The following is a 14,473-nucleotide window of genomic DNA, read 5'->3' as shown; positions in this document are numbered from 1 at the left end:
TTCTCTCCTCAGACCAGAGTCTCTGCAGTCACAGACAGACACCTCCACTTGGCAAAACATGTCCAGGACGGGTGCACACATTGGTATACACTTAGTTATACCACAACCATACTGATGAAAATATTATTCTGGCTTATCTGTTGCAAGGTTAAGGTTGTAAAATATTACATCTTCCTTTACATACAATAACATCGCCTGGTTTATCGGGACTTAAAGCAACAGAGGCTGCATGGATGCCATGGCAGGCATGTGGTCTGGCGGGCAGGAGACCAGTCTTGTCGCCAGAAGGTCTTAGGCTCCCATTCTTGGTAAGGCACTGCTGTCTCTCAGCTTCTGAGCTGCTGTTCCAAACCTATATAAGCAATGGGACAACACAGCTTTTTCACAGAGCGGACCCCCCCCCCACCACCACCACCCCCCAAACACCCTGCTCCTCCCCCTGTACCACAGAAAGAGATACGCCTACCAGCGACACCTCCACCGTGGCCAAACCGTAGTCGGCGAAAAAGTGCGAAAACAAGGGGACGCGAGCTATTCTCTGAAACCACACGGGAGCCGGGGGAGAACAGACTGTCCCGGGCGATTCTGGTATGAACTCGATGACATAACACGCCTCACTGACTCCTAAAAAAAAAAAAAAAAAAAAAAAAAAAAGAGCCTCCGCTGAAGCATGAGAGGAGACGCTGTGCTCCAAGAAGGCGGGCCAGGCCAAGCCAGGCCGGGCAGAGGGGAGAAGGGCTTCCTGAGGTTCCGCTTGGACCAAGAGAGAGAGCGAGCGAGCGCGCCCGTAAATAATGCATAGCTGCTTTTATGCTTCAGTCGTGTGGTACCTTCTGGCTCTCGTGTTATTTGTTTGACCCGTCTGAGCAGCCCTTCCTGTCGCTCAGTTTGTGAAAGCACGGTTACACCTTCCGAAAGAGACCCTCTCCTGCAGCGGAACCCCCCGGGTCCCCTTTCAATTAAGCTAATGGACAGACAGGCCGACAGCTAATTAGCGGTACACCTCTATACGTGCGTGAGGCTTCCCTCTAAGTGCCGGTGCTGGGAGTTTTTTAGGTGTGAATCTGCACAGCGCCGCTGCCCAGGTCAGCGGAGAGACATGATCTCATGTGTCCAGCATCTCCGGACACAAAAACACAAAGAACAAAGCAATCTCGCCTGAGCCACTTACCGTAAATAATCTGATCGTCTTAAGTTATTAGCTTCATAGAGGATAGTGCTGGCTTTTCTCCCTGCCACTCCCCCCTCCAGGTGACCTGTGCAGTCTGTCTGTGTGACATTCTGTCCCCGTTCATCCAGCGAATTCCGGAACACCACAATCTGATACATTGTGCCTCCATAACTCAATTGAAGGACAAGATAACGCACAGGGAACTCTTTACGCAGATGCATGTTGCTCTTTGCAAATGGGCTCGGCGGGAACACGGTGCTACCCTGACTCGCTTCCCCCTCCTGCTCACTTCCTCGTGACACACGCTCAAAATCGGACATTTCTGTTACGCTAACCAAATGAGAGGGTTAAAAATACGACATGCTCGAGTTCCTGTACCAGGGCGAGTGGGTTGTTGTTCCTGGGGATTCTGGAGTGACTGTCAAAGGGCCTTGTGCGAAAGTATACGCTACCTTCAAATTCAATTCAGCACTGACGGGGAGCGCAGACCTAGTGAACTTAATGAATTAATTTCTGTGTGTTTCAAGGTGAGGCATGTGGAATCAACATGCCAGTGACCATGAACCCAGTCCCCCAACAGTGCCTCACTCTGGAACTGATATTTTCACCAGCAACACACTGCTACAAAAATCACACTCAGCAAACAGAAGATCTGACTATTAAGCTGAAATAAGTCCTCTTTCGAAACACTTCGGTAACCAGCTGAAAAACTGAGCCAGGCCCAAAGTCAATGCTTTTATTGTTTTTTTTTTCCTGTATAAAGATGAAATAAATAAATGATTCACAGCCACTTTCCTTTTAACTGTTACGACTGTGAGGTAATCTATGGCCTTGCAACGGACCCTCATCCTGTCCAGGAACTGTGCTTGAAAGCAAAGCTGCCACAGAGAGCAACCAGACCCTGGACGTAAACAAGGGTGGTGTTACACAAGGAACTTGCTGGTATCCTTCAGAATGACAGATTGATCCGTACTTCTAAAGCTATAATTATTCAATGAAATACTGTAAAACACCACACAGCACATGCCTAACACAAAAAATCCAACGACCATTCATACCTAATTCCTGGTATTGTATACAAATCCAAGGTGGACCTCATTCAATGAGACACATTAGTGAGTGAGGGTGTGTCATGGCTATGCTAACCGCCATAAATACACTCTGGTTCATCTGTAGGCACACTAACTACTCCTTATTCTCCATAACCTCCATCTGTCTTTCACATTTACACTCCCCATATCTCTCTACCATGATGGAAGCACATGTATTTGGGTGGTCTGAAACAACGTGTGTGCACTGACCTCACAAAGGCAAGGTAAAGCTGCCAGGGCAACAAACATCATTCATATTTAACAGCCATTAAGCGTCCTGCCCCAAAAATGCTGCATTCTCCTAACGCTAATGAAGAAAACCAGTGCCCTCTGCGAATATCGCCGGCTCACAGAACACAGTTTGATGCGCCCTTAATATTCATTTTATGGTCCTTTTTAACTTTCCTCTGTCTCTCTCGTTGAATACATGGATCCGAGGCAGTAGGAAGTTCGCTGGAATCACTTTGCCACCTGTGCTATGCCTGTATAAATGATGCTTTATATTCATAAGTCCCACAGGGATTAAACGGAATCACGGCTGCTGCCTACGGAGACGTTACATAAATATAAAAGCGTTAAATCCCACTTAGAAAGTTTTCGGGACTTCAAAGGAATATTTATCTGCTAATCCTTGTTAAAATTATACCGGAATCCAGACAAAAACTAACAGTGGATCAGTCAACAGAAACTACTGACCAAACTCAGGCAAAGACACCATCATCTGACAGTAAGAAAAGAACCCTCAGCCCTCAATAATCAATTACCGAACTCCAGGATGCATTAATGCTTTTAATTGGGAAGAGGATTCACTTGCAGCAGTGAAATTCAAGAGATAACATCTGGTTGAGTAAAAGTATATCTCCATGCCTTTCCACAAACATTCTATCAGTGACGATTTCCAGTTCAGTTGCTTACTGTTATTGTCATTTCAAAGTCATTGCTCTTACATAAGCTGGCCTCAGACACCAAGAAAAGGAGGAAGTAAAGCATCGATATCCTCCCAAAAGGTCCATGACCACCCCTACCACTGACCAAACAAGCTTTTCTCTGCAGCACTTCAGCCAATCCTGACCAATAAACACATGTAACAGCTGTGGTCAAGCGTATGAGACTGCCCATGTGTATTTATTTATCCTTATGAGTGCCTGCATGAGTGAGTAGGTAAGTGAATATGTATTGTCAGAGACTGAGTGCGTATGTGTGTGTCACTACCCAACTGAGTGTCTATGTACGTCAGAGTTTTGCAGGTGGTTTGTCCTATGTATACTAATGAAGCGTGTGTGCACGTGCGTGAGAGCATATGCTAATGTGGCGTGCATGCCCGTGCGTGTGTGCATATGCTAATGTGGCATGTGGTTGTGTCTCTGCGGGTGCAGCTCCACGGGCTGAGGTGGCCGTCCCAATCGCAATCGTGCCGTCCCGGGAGAAGCCGTCCGTGTTGGTTGTACCTGAAAGAATCCCGGGGGAACGGGTCCCACTGGCATCCCATCTCCTGGAGGGATGTTTCCGAGGACCGGGCTGGGAGCGGCGGCGGCACTCTGGGGGAAAACGAGGAAAACACCCACAGTGAGTCACATGGCAGAATACAGCACAAACACCTGCAGTCAGCCACACGCATGAAAACTGCACGCAGGCACGGAATTAGACAGCAAAGACACCAGGAGCTGCTCATACACAGGAAGAGAGAAACCTGTCAGTCACATGCAAGGGCTACAGTCAGCCACACAGCAAAAAATCGAACAGACGCAGGCATACATAAAAAGCACAGCAAAAACTGAACAGAACGAACATACATGTGGAAAAAGCCCGGCAGCCACGCACCAGACAGGAACCCCATCACAGAGAAACTGATCCTCAAAACTTAAAATAGTGAGGTGATTAGAGACAGAATGGAAGAAAGAAAGGAAGATGGAGGAAAAAAAACAAAGAAAGGAGGAAAGAGGAAAAGCAGAAAAATGGTTCATTAATCAGGAGAGGCATTAAATAAATCATGGATTAGTACAACTGAGGGCTTCAAAGAACTATAGTCCTGTCCAACTCGCTCCCCTGTTCCAGTTTGCTAATGAGAGAGCAGGTACAACGCCACTGAGAGATAAAGTATGATATAAGGGTATGACAGATCTCCCAGCCTTACCCAACACTCCTTCTTCACCCCTTCTATACCACTTTACACCAAACACTTCAACGCCCCCCCATCACCTATATAAAAAAAAAAGCAAGCCAAAGCCACAGCTGTTTATTACCCTTCCTGCAAGTACAAAGAGTGACTCTGTCCCTACATCTGCACATATACTGGTCCTTTGCTGCGTTTCTGCTGAGCTGGAACATGGCTGGCTCACTTGGTGAGGGCTGTCTGGTTTTTCCCTATCGTTACGGATGTGCTGGCCAGTGTCAGCTCAGCCTGCTAGCGTTTCCGATGCTGGCCTACTTACAGGCAAGCCGTGAGTCTGCAAGCTGCACAGCTACTTTGCTTCAGCTGCCACAGGCACTAAATGCAGGACACAGACTCTCATTGCTGACCACAGCAAACAACTGGCTACACAGAGGTAATATGGAGTCTCATTTTATGCTTTCATTTATTTTTTAAGAAATTAATCAGATGGCTAAACCTAGGAATAGAGCGGTATTCATGATGATGTGTTGTGCTACATCTCTGGTTGGTGGTGACGCAATGGAAACGCAATCGTGCTGTACCAGGTCTGCCAGCATCGGGTCCAGCTCAGGCCAGCCTGGCTCCAGCTCTACAGTGGGAAAGGGGTACTCCTCTGCGATATCCTCTGGCCTGGTTAACACACACTCTTGTGTCCTCCTTTCTCTCCTCTACGTCTCCTCCTCCTCAATGTTTGCTGACCCTGCTCCTACCCCAGGTACTTTCAGAAGGGAGAGTGAGAGAGAGCAAGAGAAAGGGAGAGAGAGGAAGAGAGTAAGAGGATCTGATGCAATCCTACAGGGAAAAGTGAACTAGTCTCTGGTAAACAGGCCTGAGAGAAGCAGCTGGACTGTGCCTATAGCTGGCAGCTGCATTGTACTGTACACATAGTGTACACACACCCTATTCCACACATAGCTCACAGACATGCATGGTGGTCATCCCATTTGTGTACTGTGAGTAAAAAAATGGACACCACTGCCTCAAAAGAACACCCGTACCTTCAGTGATGTATTGATGATTGTGCATAAGAGTGTGCACAACGCCACATTTCATTGTAAAAGGTTACATATAGAGGAAAATTTAGACTCCACTGTTAGCGACTCCACTATTCCCCACTTTATTCAACATGGAGAGGCTGACCAATAAAAAGATGAAGTGGAAATATCCTAAGTCGCACACAGGTAAATGCGGAACACATGAAAAGAGGCAATCATGAGCAATTTGAGACAAATTAGTTGGTGTCTAAAGGAGGGCCTGCAGAAATTGTTAAATAGCACAAGAACCAGTTTTTGGAGCCCTGTTAGAGGACCAATGGAATCTTATGACACTTTTTGAAAAATACTATGATTGCAGTGACGTCAGAAGCTCTGACTTCCCCCAGCAACAATACCGAGGCCTGAAGCAAAGTAGGGGAATGTTAACTGCAGATTTCTATCCCTTTAGTCAAGGTCTTGACTCGACTTCAAACAAGCTTTATTTCACCCGGTCCTTGAACTTTGGGCACTCTCACAAAGAACTAGAGACCAGTCAGCCACAGGAGGAAGACAATACCATGAAACAAGAAGGACACAATAGCGTAAACAAAAGCTAACCATTTCAGCATCCTTGAGGTTGGAGCATCTTTATTCAGCAAAGGATGTTGAACTTTAGGTTCAGACCTCAACTGTGTCATACCAAGGAATCTATAAAGATGGAGGGCGCTGCTTAGCCCTCCATCTTTATAGAGGTGAATTGTGGGTAACAGCAGCACGTTGATAAACCAGTGTTCCAGAGGGTGGAAATCTACATCAAGGAACTTCAGACAGCAGAAATTTGGATAAAGTCAATCCTTTGCTGGGGATGGGACTGGGACGATGCTGGGACAGGGCTTTCCATTGTCACTCATTCGACACAATCTGTCATTCCACTTTTGTACCTTGCTTTTGAGATCTGGCACCCTTTTGTTCTCCCCAAAACAAGAAGTACAAGATGGCAGAATGGATCACTCCTCCTACAGAGAGGGTGTTGAGCGGAGTTCTGCAGGCCGCCATGCAGTGAGAATCCCTCCATTAAGCGGCTGCCACGTCATTATGTGTCCACAAGCACAGTGTGCTCAAAAACATACAGCAAAGCTTGAATAGGAAGAAAAATCACATTTGAAAGACAAAAGCGAGACCCTTAAATGGCCCATTTTCCTGAATTGACACTCACGGTTCTGTGAGGAGTAATCTTCAGAGTACTTGAACTCCCTTCCAGCTTGAACAGTGGCCTAGCACAGAGGCTCTGGCAGAGACGTTAACGGCCCATGCCAGCAGTGTTCAGTCATGATTTCGTGGGCTCCTGAGGCCTGCGTCACACAGTCACACAGAGCACACCCCTCACCCCCCGGTCATGTCTCTCTCAGTCCCTCAAAGCAGATATTTTTGCTTTGTTTTCCAAAGCACGGAGAGACTTTGTTGTTTTTGGGGCAACTTCCTGTCGCATTGAGCCAACACCCCCCCCCCCCCCCCCCACCAGTACCCATTTAGACAATGGGAACAGAGCTAAAAATGGCCTCTGCTGTGATAGGGGATGGGGGGTGGGCACCGACAGTACGGATGGGGGGCAGGAGACGAGGGGTGGATGGAAGCGGGATGGCAGGAGGGTTCGGGAAACTCGGCGACCGCTGTTAACTGCGGTGCTGAGTGAGCGGTCACCACGCCCTTCCCGAAAGCTGGCATTCCCCGCCACTGTGTCACCCAGCGCCGGACTCTGAGCCCCCGACACCGGCAAAACACACAGCGGCGTCACATGATGAGGAGAGACGCTCAGCAGCGGTGCACCACCAACAGCGCTAACACACACTAACAGCAAGGACGACCACAGTCAATCTCCACGTCCCAATGAACGGCAACGGAGGCCTTCGCACTGCCGCGTTTGTTGAAGTTGCCCATTTGAAAGCCATAGCTGACCGCTGCTAATAAGTTCAGCATATTTTATTTGGGAGGAAGAACATTCCGGGCTTATTCCAGGAATGAATAATACCACGACAATCAAATATATTAAGATGGTAATAGCGAGCGTATAATCTTTCAGAACAACACCCCCGAGCTCTCCGGCTTTTTCTGAACTAATCTTTAAGCCGTCACATTGCTGTCTCCGCAGAGAGGCTTCAGCCTGTATTTCTTTTTTTTTTTTTCCTTGTTGGCAGCGGTGACTGTGTCTGGCTGTTTCAAAACCAATCATCTCGCGAGCCTTCTGCTGCCACTCGTGTTTTTCCTCAGGAGTGACCGCTGTGATAGCGACGGTGCCGGTGAGAGATGACAGAGCACAGCCCCCCCCCTCCCCACCAACCCCCACCCCCGCCCCCCACATTTCGCTTTTTCCCCCCGGGGACTCCCGCTGCTTCACTTCTCCGCCTGAACGGTTTCCAATCCCCACCGCAATTTCACCCTCCCTGCGTCACGCGCCCCCCCTCCGTCTCTCCTCCGGCTCGCATCTCGGTGGCATCGGCGCGATCATCTGGACGCGCCGCTCTCTCGCTCTCTCTGACTCCCTCACTCCCTCCCTCTTTTACTCGCTCACTCACTCATTCCGCACACCCCGAGCAGAGAGAATAAAGGGCCGCTCTGATATTTGCCTGCATCTTCTGGAGTTTCGACTGGCTGCTTTTTTAGGTCGGAGCGCACTTTTTTTCGGAATTGGGGCCAAGTCGATCCATAAACAGCTCCTCATTCCCCCCCATCTATCTTCACCCCCTGCTGTTTTTATTGCCTCTTTCTCTTTTTTCTTAGAAATCCAAAGTAGAGTGCGTGGGCCTGTTTTCCCCTATGACCACAACCATGCAAATACCCTAACCCGGTTCCTTTTTTGCATGTTGTTTTTGGATGTTTGGAGAAAGCAGACCCAACCATGGTTGTGTCATAAAGAACATACACACCTGTGCACGCACGCTCCCTCGCTCACTCACTCACTCGGCAGCTCCCCTGGTAATGAACTGCAGTAAAAATATTTTACCACTAGGGTGCGAAAAGGCCAGGAAGGCGGCCATGGCCATCAAACAGTGCCTTCAGGTCTTGTCATTTTTTTTTCATAATCCATGCAACGCTTGCCTGGAACCATGACAAATTCCCTACACTCTCCACGGAGATTGTGACGGTCAGATAATAAGAAATTTCAAAGTTATTTCTTTCTGTTCTGTGCAGGTACGCCCACCAGCTCCATGATTTCCCAAGCACCCCCTCCCTTTCCTGTCAGCCTGTAGGCCTGCAGTCTGGTTTCTGCCTGGGCCTCCTGACAATTAACTGTAGGAGCCTGTATATGCGTGTGTGTGTGTTGTGTATGTGTTCATGAGTGTGAATGTGTGTGCATGCGCATGTGTGTGCACGCTATTGGGGCTGCTGACCAAGCAACCATTCGAACATCCAGGAGTTAACAGACAAACAACATTCAATTCCCCTGCCTCTTCACAAGAGAGCAACTACTATAAAAAGAACAGCATCTACCGCACAGCAATCACCAAGATAACAGCGATTAGCACAGCTATTGTTCTGTGCATGTTCACGGTATATAATAGCCTTGTGTTCCACTGAATGAGGGAAAGAACACATGAATGGGGGACAATCAGGCAGATATAATTTAAGAGAGTCTTTCTCTGAACAGTGGTTAATAGCCCAGATGATAAATTCCACAGCCTGATAATTAGGACTTTGGGATATGACGAAAGAAGCAAATCGCTGGAACAAATGTTTCAACAGCTGTGGAGATGGAGACAGATCCTTTCATGTTTGTTATCAGGTTTCAGGGTCACACGGTCAGAAAATCATGTTGGCAAACCATTAATTTCAATTTAGCCGGAGTGAGAGAACAAAGTATTTAAAAAATAATTTATATAATAGTTTTTTCTACAGTTGGTGCTCGTGTGCTGCCATACAGCATGTGCTAGAGTACTTGCAATAATGTGTCTTTGTGAAAGGGCAGGAACACTTGCAAACTCCTGCATCCACAGCAGGTGTTACAAAAGCAGCACACATCCTTGCAGTTTACATTCATCTATGAGCAGAAGGCTGGCCTGTCAATCATGAACCAGCCACATGAGCCCTCCCAGCACTGCTACACACTGCGAGTGTAAGTGCATGCATGTGTGTGACTATGTGTGAAAATGTGTGTGTGTGTGTGCGTGCGTGTACGACTGCTAATGCTATGTGTGAGGAACCCATTCTCGCATGCACACACAATGGGTTTTATAACCTCTTTCACACTCAGATCTCTTACCCATATCCCAAACACATACATGAAAAGGTAACTCAGGAATTATTAAGAAAAGGACAAAACACGATCATGTATGATATTAGTGGAGCATAACTACCCTCCATGCATGAACTTCACCTGCAGTTCTGGCCTTCTCCAAATCAAAGACTAGCACCTTTTGGCAAATACATTTGTTCCCTGAATTATTCAATCCTCAACTAGGGTTACCAGTGGTGCGCCGAATGGCAGGTTGGGTTTTAATGTCGGCCCCGTGTGCCTTTTGGCTCTTGTGAGGCTCCGCTTACCAGCTCACTCTCCCTGACGCAATGCACGCTGGGTATTCCAGCAGCTCACAACCTGACACCCTCAGACAGCATCACCATAGGTATTAACACAAAGGAAATGTCTGAGCTGCAAATAGGGCCTGCACCTGGCAAAATTCACTCAATTCCCCATTTTAAGTGTAAGTGACACTTCCTCCCTTCCTCCTGTTGAATACAGCTGTATGATGTTGAAAAGTGAGTCCAACCAATCCAGGATGAGGTGTTGATGTGGCATTGTTGCCCCCTCCTCAGCTTCACTCACGAACAAGCTCTTATTATCTACTGATTGCAGACTTGTCTTCCTTTTCATCCGGCCAGCAAAGTATTAATAAAAACACTTGACAGGATTAACAAATCAACAGTGTGCGCTGGGGTCATTCCAAGCCTATCTGCCCGGTAGCGAGAGGGGGTTTCTGATTAGAGGTGATTAATGTAATCAATTAGCTGCGTCGGAGAGCCTAACTAGGAGTCTGAGTGGCATGAATGGAATGCCTCTCTGGCGCACAGCTTGTTAAGTTATCATCCATCCAAAACGTCGCAGCGTTCCGATACCAGCGTGTCCTTACTGCTGGGAGAGTACCGATTTTGAGGTAGGGAGAGAGAGGCCGAGGCCAAGACCCAGCGAGACAATTAAATTGACTGCCGGGAACCCCCGAAACATGAGCCGTATGTCCGCAGCAGCCCAGTCCCCGATCAGTAACAGCGGCTGATATTTCGGCTTGATTAATCGCTTTCTAATTTGACGGTGTTATCGTTTATATCTCCAGCTAACAACCGTGTCTCACAATGGACTGGCAGGTGGTTACAATAAACAACATTTACGACATAGTAAAATTGCCGCTTGGTATTCGGGATCCCGTTAGTGCCATAAGTGTTATCGCCATTCAATCTGGAATACAGCAGAAATTTCCACTTATAACCGGTCTGTAATTGAGGTAATTGGTTTGGTACAGTAAATATCTTCCAATTAGATCTATGCATTGCAGCTGAGCTCAGGGGTCATTCTGATCTGCCCTTTAGAGTATTAAATATATTAATGCTAAGATTTCTGTGTGTTTAGCTTCCTGTGTTTCCTTTCATCACTGCCTCTAATCAGCTTTTAGGTTTATCTATACGCTTGTACACTGTGCGCATGTTAATTTCACTGTGTTTTCAAGGTTATTTCCTGTTCGTCTCACTCACACCATCCTCCTTAGAGGAGAGCTGCCCCAGGAGTCGCACACGGCTAGAATTATTCTCCATTCTCATTAGGAAAAAAAAATCTCTCTCAAGGAAACGCACACAGAATTCCAAGTCCTGCTTTGGATAGGGTGTGGGACAAAAACCTAACAAAGGGCCGTTTGCGTTAGGCAAGCAGCCCTTTGTTGTCACTTAGAAATATGAATTTGAAATAGAGAAAGCCACCTTTTTAAAAAACTAGAATAAAGTCAAAGATCGCTGTCCATAAGTGGCAGTGTGTAAGGTACGTTTTCAAAATCACTCTAGAAAAATCTGCAGTGCATGAGAAATACAATCAACTGACTAACACAAAACTTTATTTACATGGAGAGGTTTTTCTCCCATGTTGTTCCACACAGGTCTTGCCCTCGTTTTTCTCTGAGATGTCACTGTAGTGAACAATGCCACAATTACACTGCTCTCAGAGTGAAAACCTTGTTAGAGTTAAGTGAATAGACACTTGCTCAAAGGAACAATGTCTGTAAAAAGGAACGGCAACTCTCTTTCTCTGCCAAGGGGGGTGAAGGATCAATAGCCATTTCAGCAGTCTGCTGTAGGGTGTGAGGACAGGCGGTTTTGCTTTTCTTTGGTTTTAAGGCCATACTTACAACAGGAAATTCAAATGACACCACTCAGGAAGTTAATAAATCCCACCCCAGTCCCCCCCCCCAGCAACCACCCCCCTCCCAGACTCTCCCCCATTCCCCACTCCCTCCCTCCCCCAAATGCCATTTGTCTACTTCCTGAATCAAGTCTGCAGTCTGACCGGTCAGAGGAAACAGAAAATATGAGTCCTGCATCTCCCTCCTCTGCCAAACATCAAAGAATCAGTCAGGTTTAATCGCTTTGGGTATGGTTACACCGGTCTGTAAAAAGCTCAGAATGGCTTCTTGCAAATAATTCTGGAGTCGGCAGAATGTTTCATTCTGGGAGTGCATCCGGTAGAATACGACCATCACATCCAGGCACTGAGGCCAGATATGGAAGGAGACTTGTCTTGTCCCTGACACTTAAAATAAAAGTTTACACTGCACTGTAAAAATTTGGGCCGGACAAATGCATTCAGCCGTACCAAAGCACAAGAAGTACCTCTGTCAACAAGGGTCCCATCTGGCATTGCGATTTCCAGAGACAGTGCTGGTGCGGTTAAAACCCAACAGAACCAATCCTGTTATGAAACGGCGGCGAAGCTCACGCAGTGGAAGTGGGGGGGGGCGGGGTCGGGGTTAGGGGAAGGAGGTGGCTTTGTGAGGTACAGCACAATCCCCCTGCAAGCTCCTTACCTCAGGACCCCCCACTGCCCAGACCCTCCTGTTCTCAGACAGCTCTGGCCACGGGGAGAGGTACGGTTTAGGCGGCTACGGGAGGCTAATAGGGGACCAACTGGCTCACCCCAGGGGACGAATTTGTTTGAAAGACAATAATGAGGGTACTTTTCAAGCTGAAAGCCTCACTGTCGGTTATGCTTTACACTGATGGACATTTGGAGAGAAGTTTTTTTTTTTTTTTTACTGAAGAAAGTGGCAATGTACACCTTCCACAAAGGCTGTTTACATGCACTCACTTGCAAATTGTGGAAGATACTATGGACCACAAATCCTGCTTTTTTTCTCCACTCCTGTATGGTCTGTTAAATGAGTCAACTGGTTAAGTGGACTCAATCAAACCACTGGAAAATAAAGGGCTAAAGTTAACGGCTCGCATTTTCCAATGCTTAAATTAACCATGCAATCTATTATTTTGCAGTTATTACTTGTGTTCTGTTTGGTCTATTTGTGAAGGTCATGTTCAACTTTGCTCGACCTATGAAAAAATTTAACTGCTGCATAGTTACACAGACACTAATAAAAGAAAAGACAATTACACAGCCCGACACAGACATGTACACAAGATTAGGAGATGATGCTGAAAGGTCACATGCACATGCAAACACATGCATGCATGCACAGGGAACCCTGCTATCCCAGCATCCCCTGCTTTCCTATTGTGTAGGTGCACACCTGCCAGCACAAGGACGTGTCCACCCACTCCAAGCCAAAACCAACAGCAGCAGTCTGCCAGCACTTCCACAGCCTCCTTCGTAGCGTGCAGATGAACAAGAGGGGGGACGGGGGCAAATATTACCACAGTGCGGCCCGGTCCACTAAATTTAACCCCTGTCTAGACAGGGCCAGCACCAGTCGGGAGAGACCATTCTGGTGACATTCTTACCGTCGAGCGAGGAGAACAGTTAAACCCCCGTGACCACTGCAAACACCAATGTGTTTTCCCACCCGCCTCAGCTCGGCAAAACAGAGAAATGCTGAAGGGGGACCACACTCAGGCAGGCGTTCCAGAGCCCTTGATCCCATTCACCAGCGGCAGGGTCCATCTGGGCCTCTCAAACACAGGGGAGAGACGGCAGCAGAGCGATAGGTCGAGGGTTACGCATCTGGGGGGCTGATCCCCGTCCTGGGAAAGGAGGGCCATGTGGTGACTCCTCAGAGGTTGGGTTTGTCTGTCCTGAATCTCCGTGCATGTTTCCAAAACATCTGAAGGAGCTAAGACCTCAATTAAAAGACCGCTGTGCTGGTTATTTGAGAAAATACACTCCACAGAAAGCCTTTACAAACCCGCCTAATGAGGACCACTGCCTTGGTGTGTCGCTGTTACAGTTTGTCCAGCTAAACGTTTCTTATTTACACACGCTAAGGATTTTCTTCCCCAGACATCTCGAAAGCAATTTAAAGCTGTTCCTGGACACAGACGTACAGGTTAAACTATAATTGCGAGGTAAATTACCGATCACTTTCCAGCCCTCGGTGAAGTTTAAAGAGAGAACACGCCTTCCACCGTTCCCTAATTACAGAGTGTGTTTACTTCATCAGGCGGAGGGGGCTGGGCGATGGCAGTACCTGGCACCTCCACTGCACTGTACACTCTCTCATTATATTCCAGAGAGTCAGGGAGAGGAGCTCCTCTGCACTCCACAAACAGCCAATTAAGTCACGCTCGCATGAATTTCTGGCCCAGAGACTGCGCATCCCCTCTCTTAACTCCCCAACTCCAAAGTGACGGGACAACTAATATTTCATATCATTTATTTAACGATATTTAACATAATATTTCTTCATATCCATTCCTTCCATATCACTATTAAGTGTTGCATTTAGAACCGTACTGCCAGGATCAGTGTTATAAATGCAACACTTTGTAAGAAAGTAAAAAATGTGACAAAAGAGTGCACCAAATTAACTTACAAGAATGCTTTCACAAGGCAAACTATTATTATAAGTACTAATCTGCTTGACAGACATATTCATCCAGGGGG

The 14,473-nt window shown here is 47.2% G+C and overlaps 1 protein-coding gene across 2 annotated transcripts in view; it reads right to left on the bottom strand.

Moving 5' to 3' along the window:
* ssbp2 (single-stranded DNA binding protein 2) overlaps window positions 1-14,473 on the bottom strand; it is an 87,078-nt gene that overhangs the window by 21,047 nt on the left and 51,558 nt on the right. For both annotated transcript variants that reach the window (XM_036528666.1, XM_036528667.1), the window contains exon 5: window positions 3,711-3,800. In XM_036528666.1, the coding sequence (XP_036384559.1) occupies window positions 3,711-3,800 (90 nt within the window). The remainder of the gene's footprint in view (window positions 1-3,710; window positions 3,801-14,473) is intronic.

Source organism: Megalops cyprinoides, chromosome 5 (assembly GCF_013368585.1).
Source record: "Megalops cyprinoides isolate fMegCyp1 chromosome 5, fMegCyp1.pri, whole genome shotgun sequence".
Lineage (NCBI taxonomy): Eukaryota > Metazoa > Chordata > Actinopteri > Elopiformes > Megalopidae > Megalops > Megalops cyprinoides.
The sequence above is the reverse complement of the archived record's forward strand: the minus strand, read 5'-3'. Positions and strand labels throughout refer to the sequence as shown.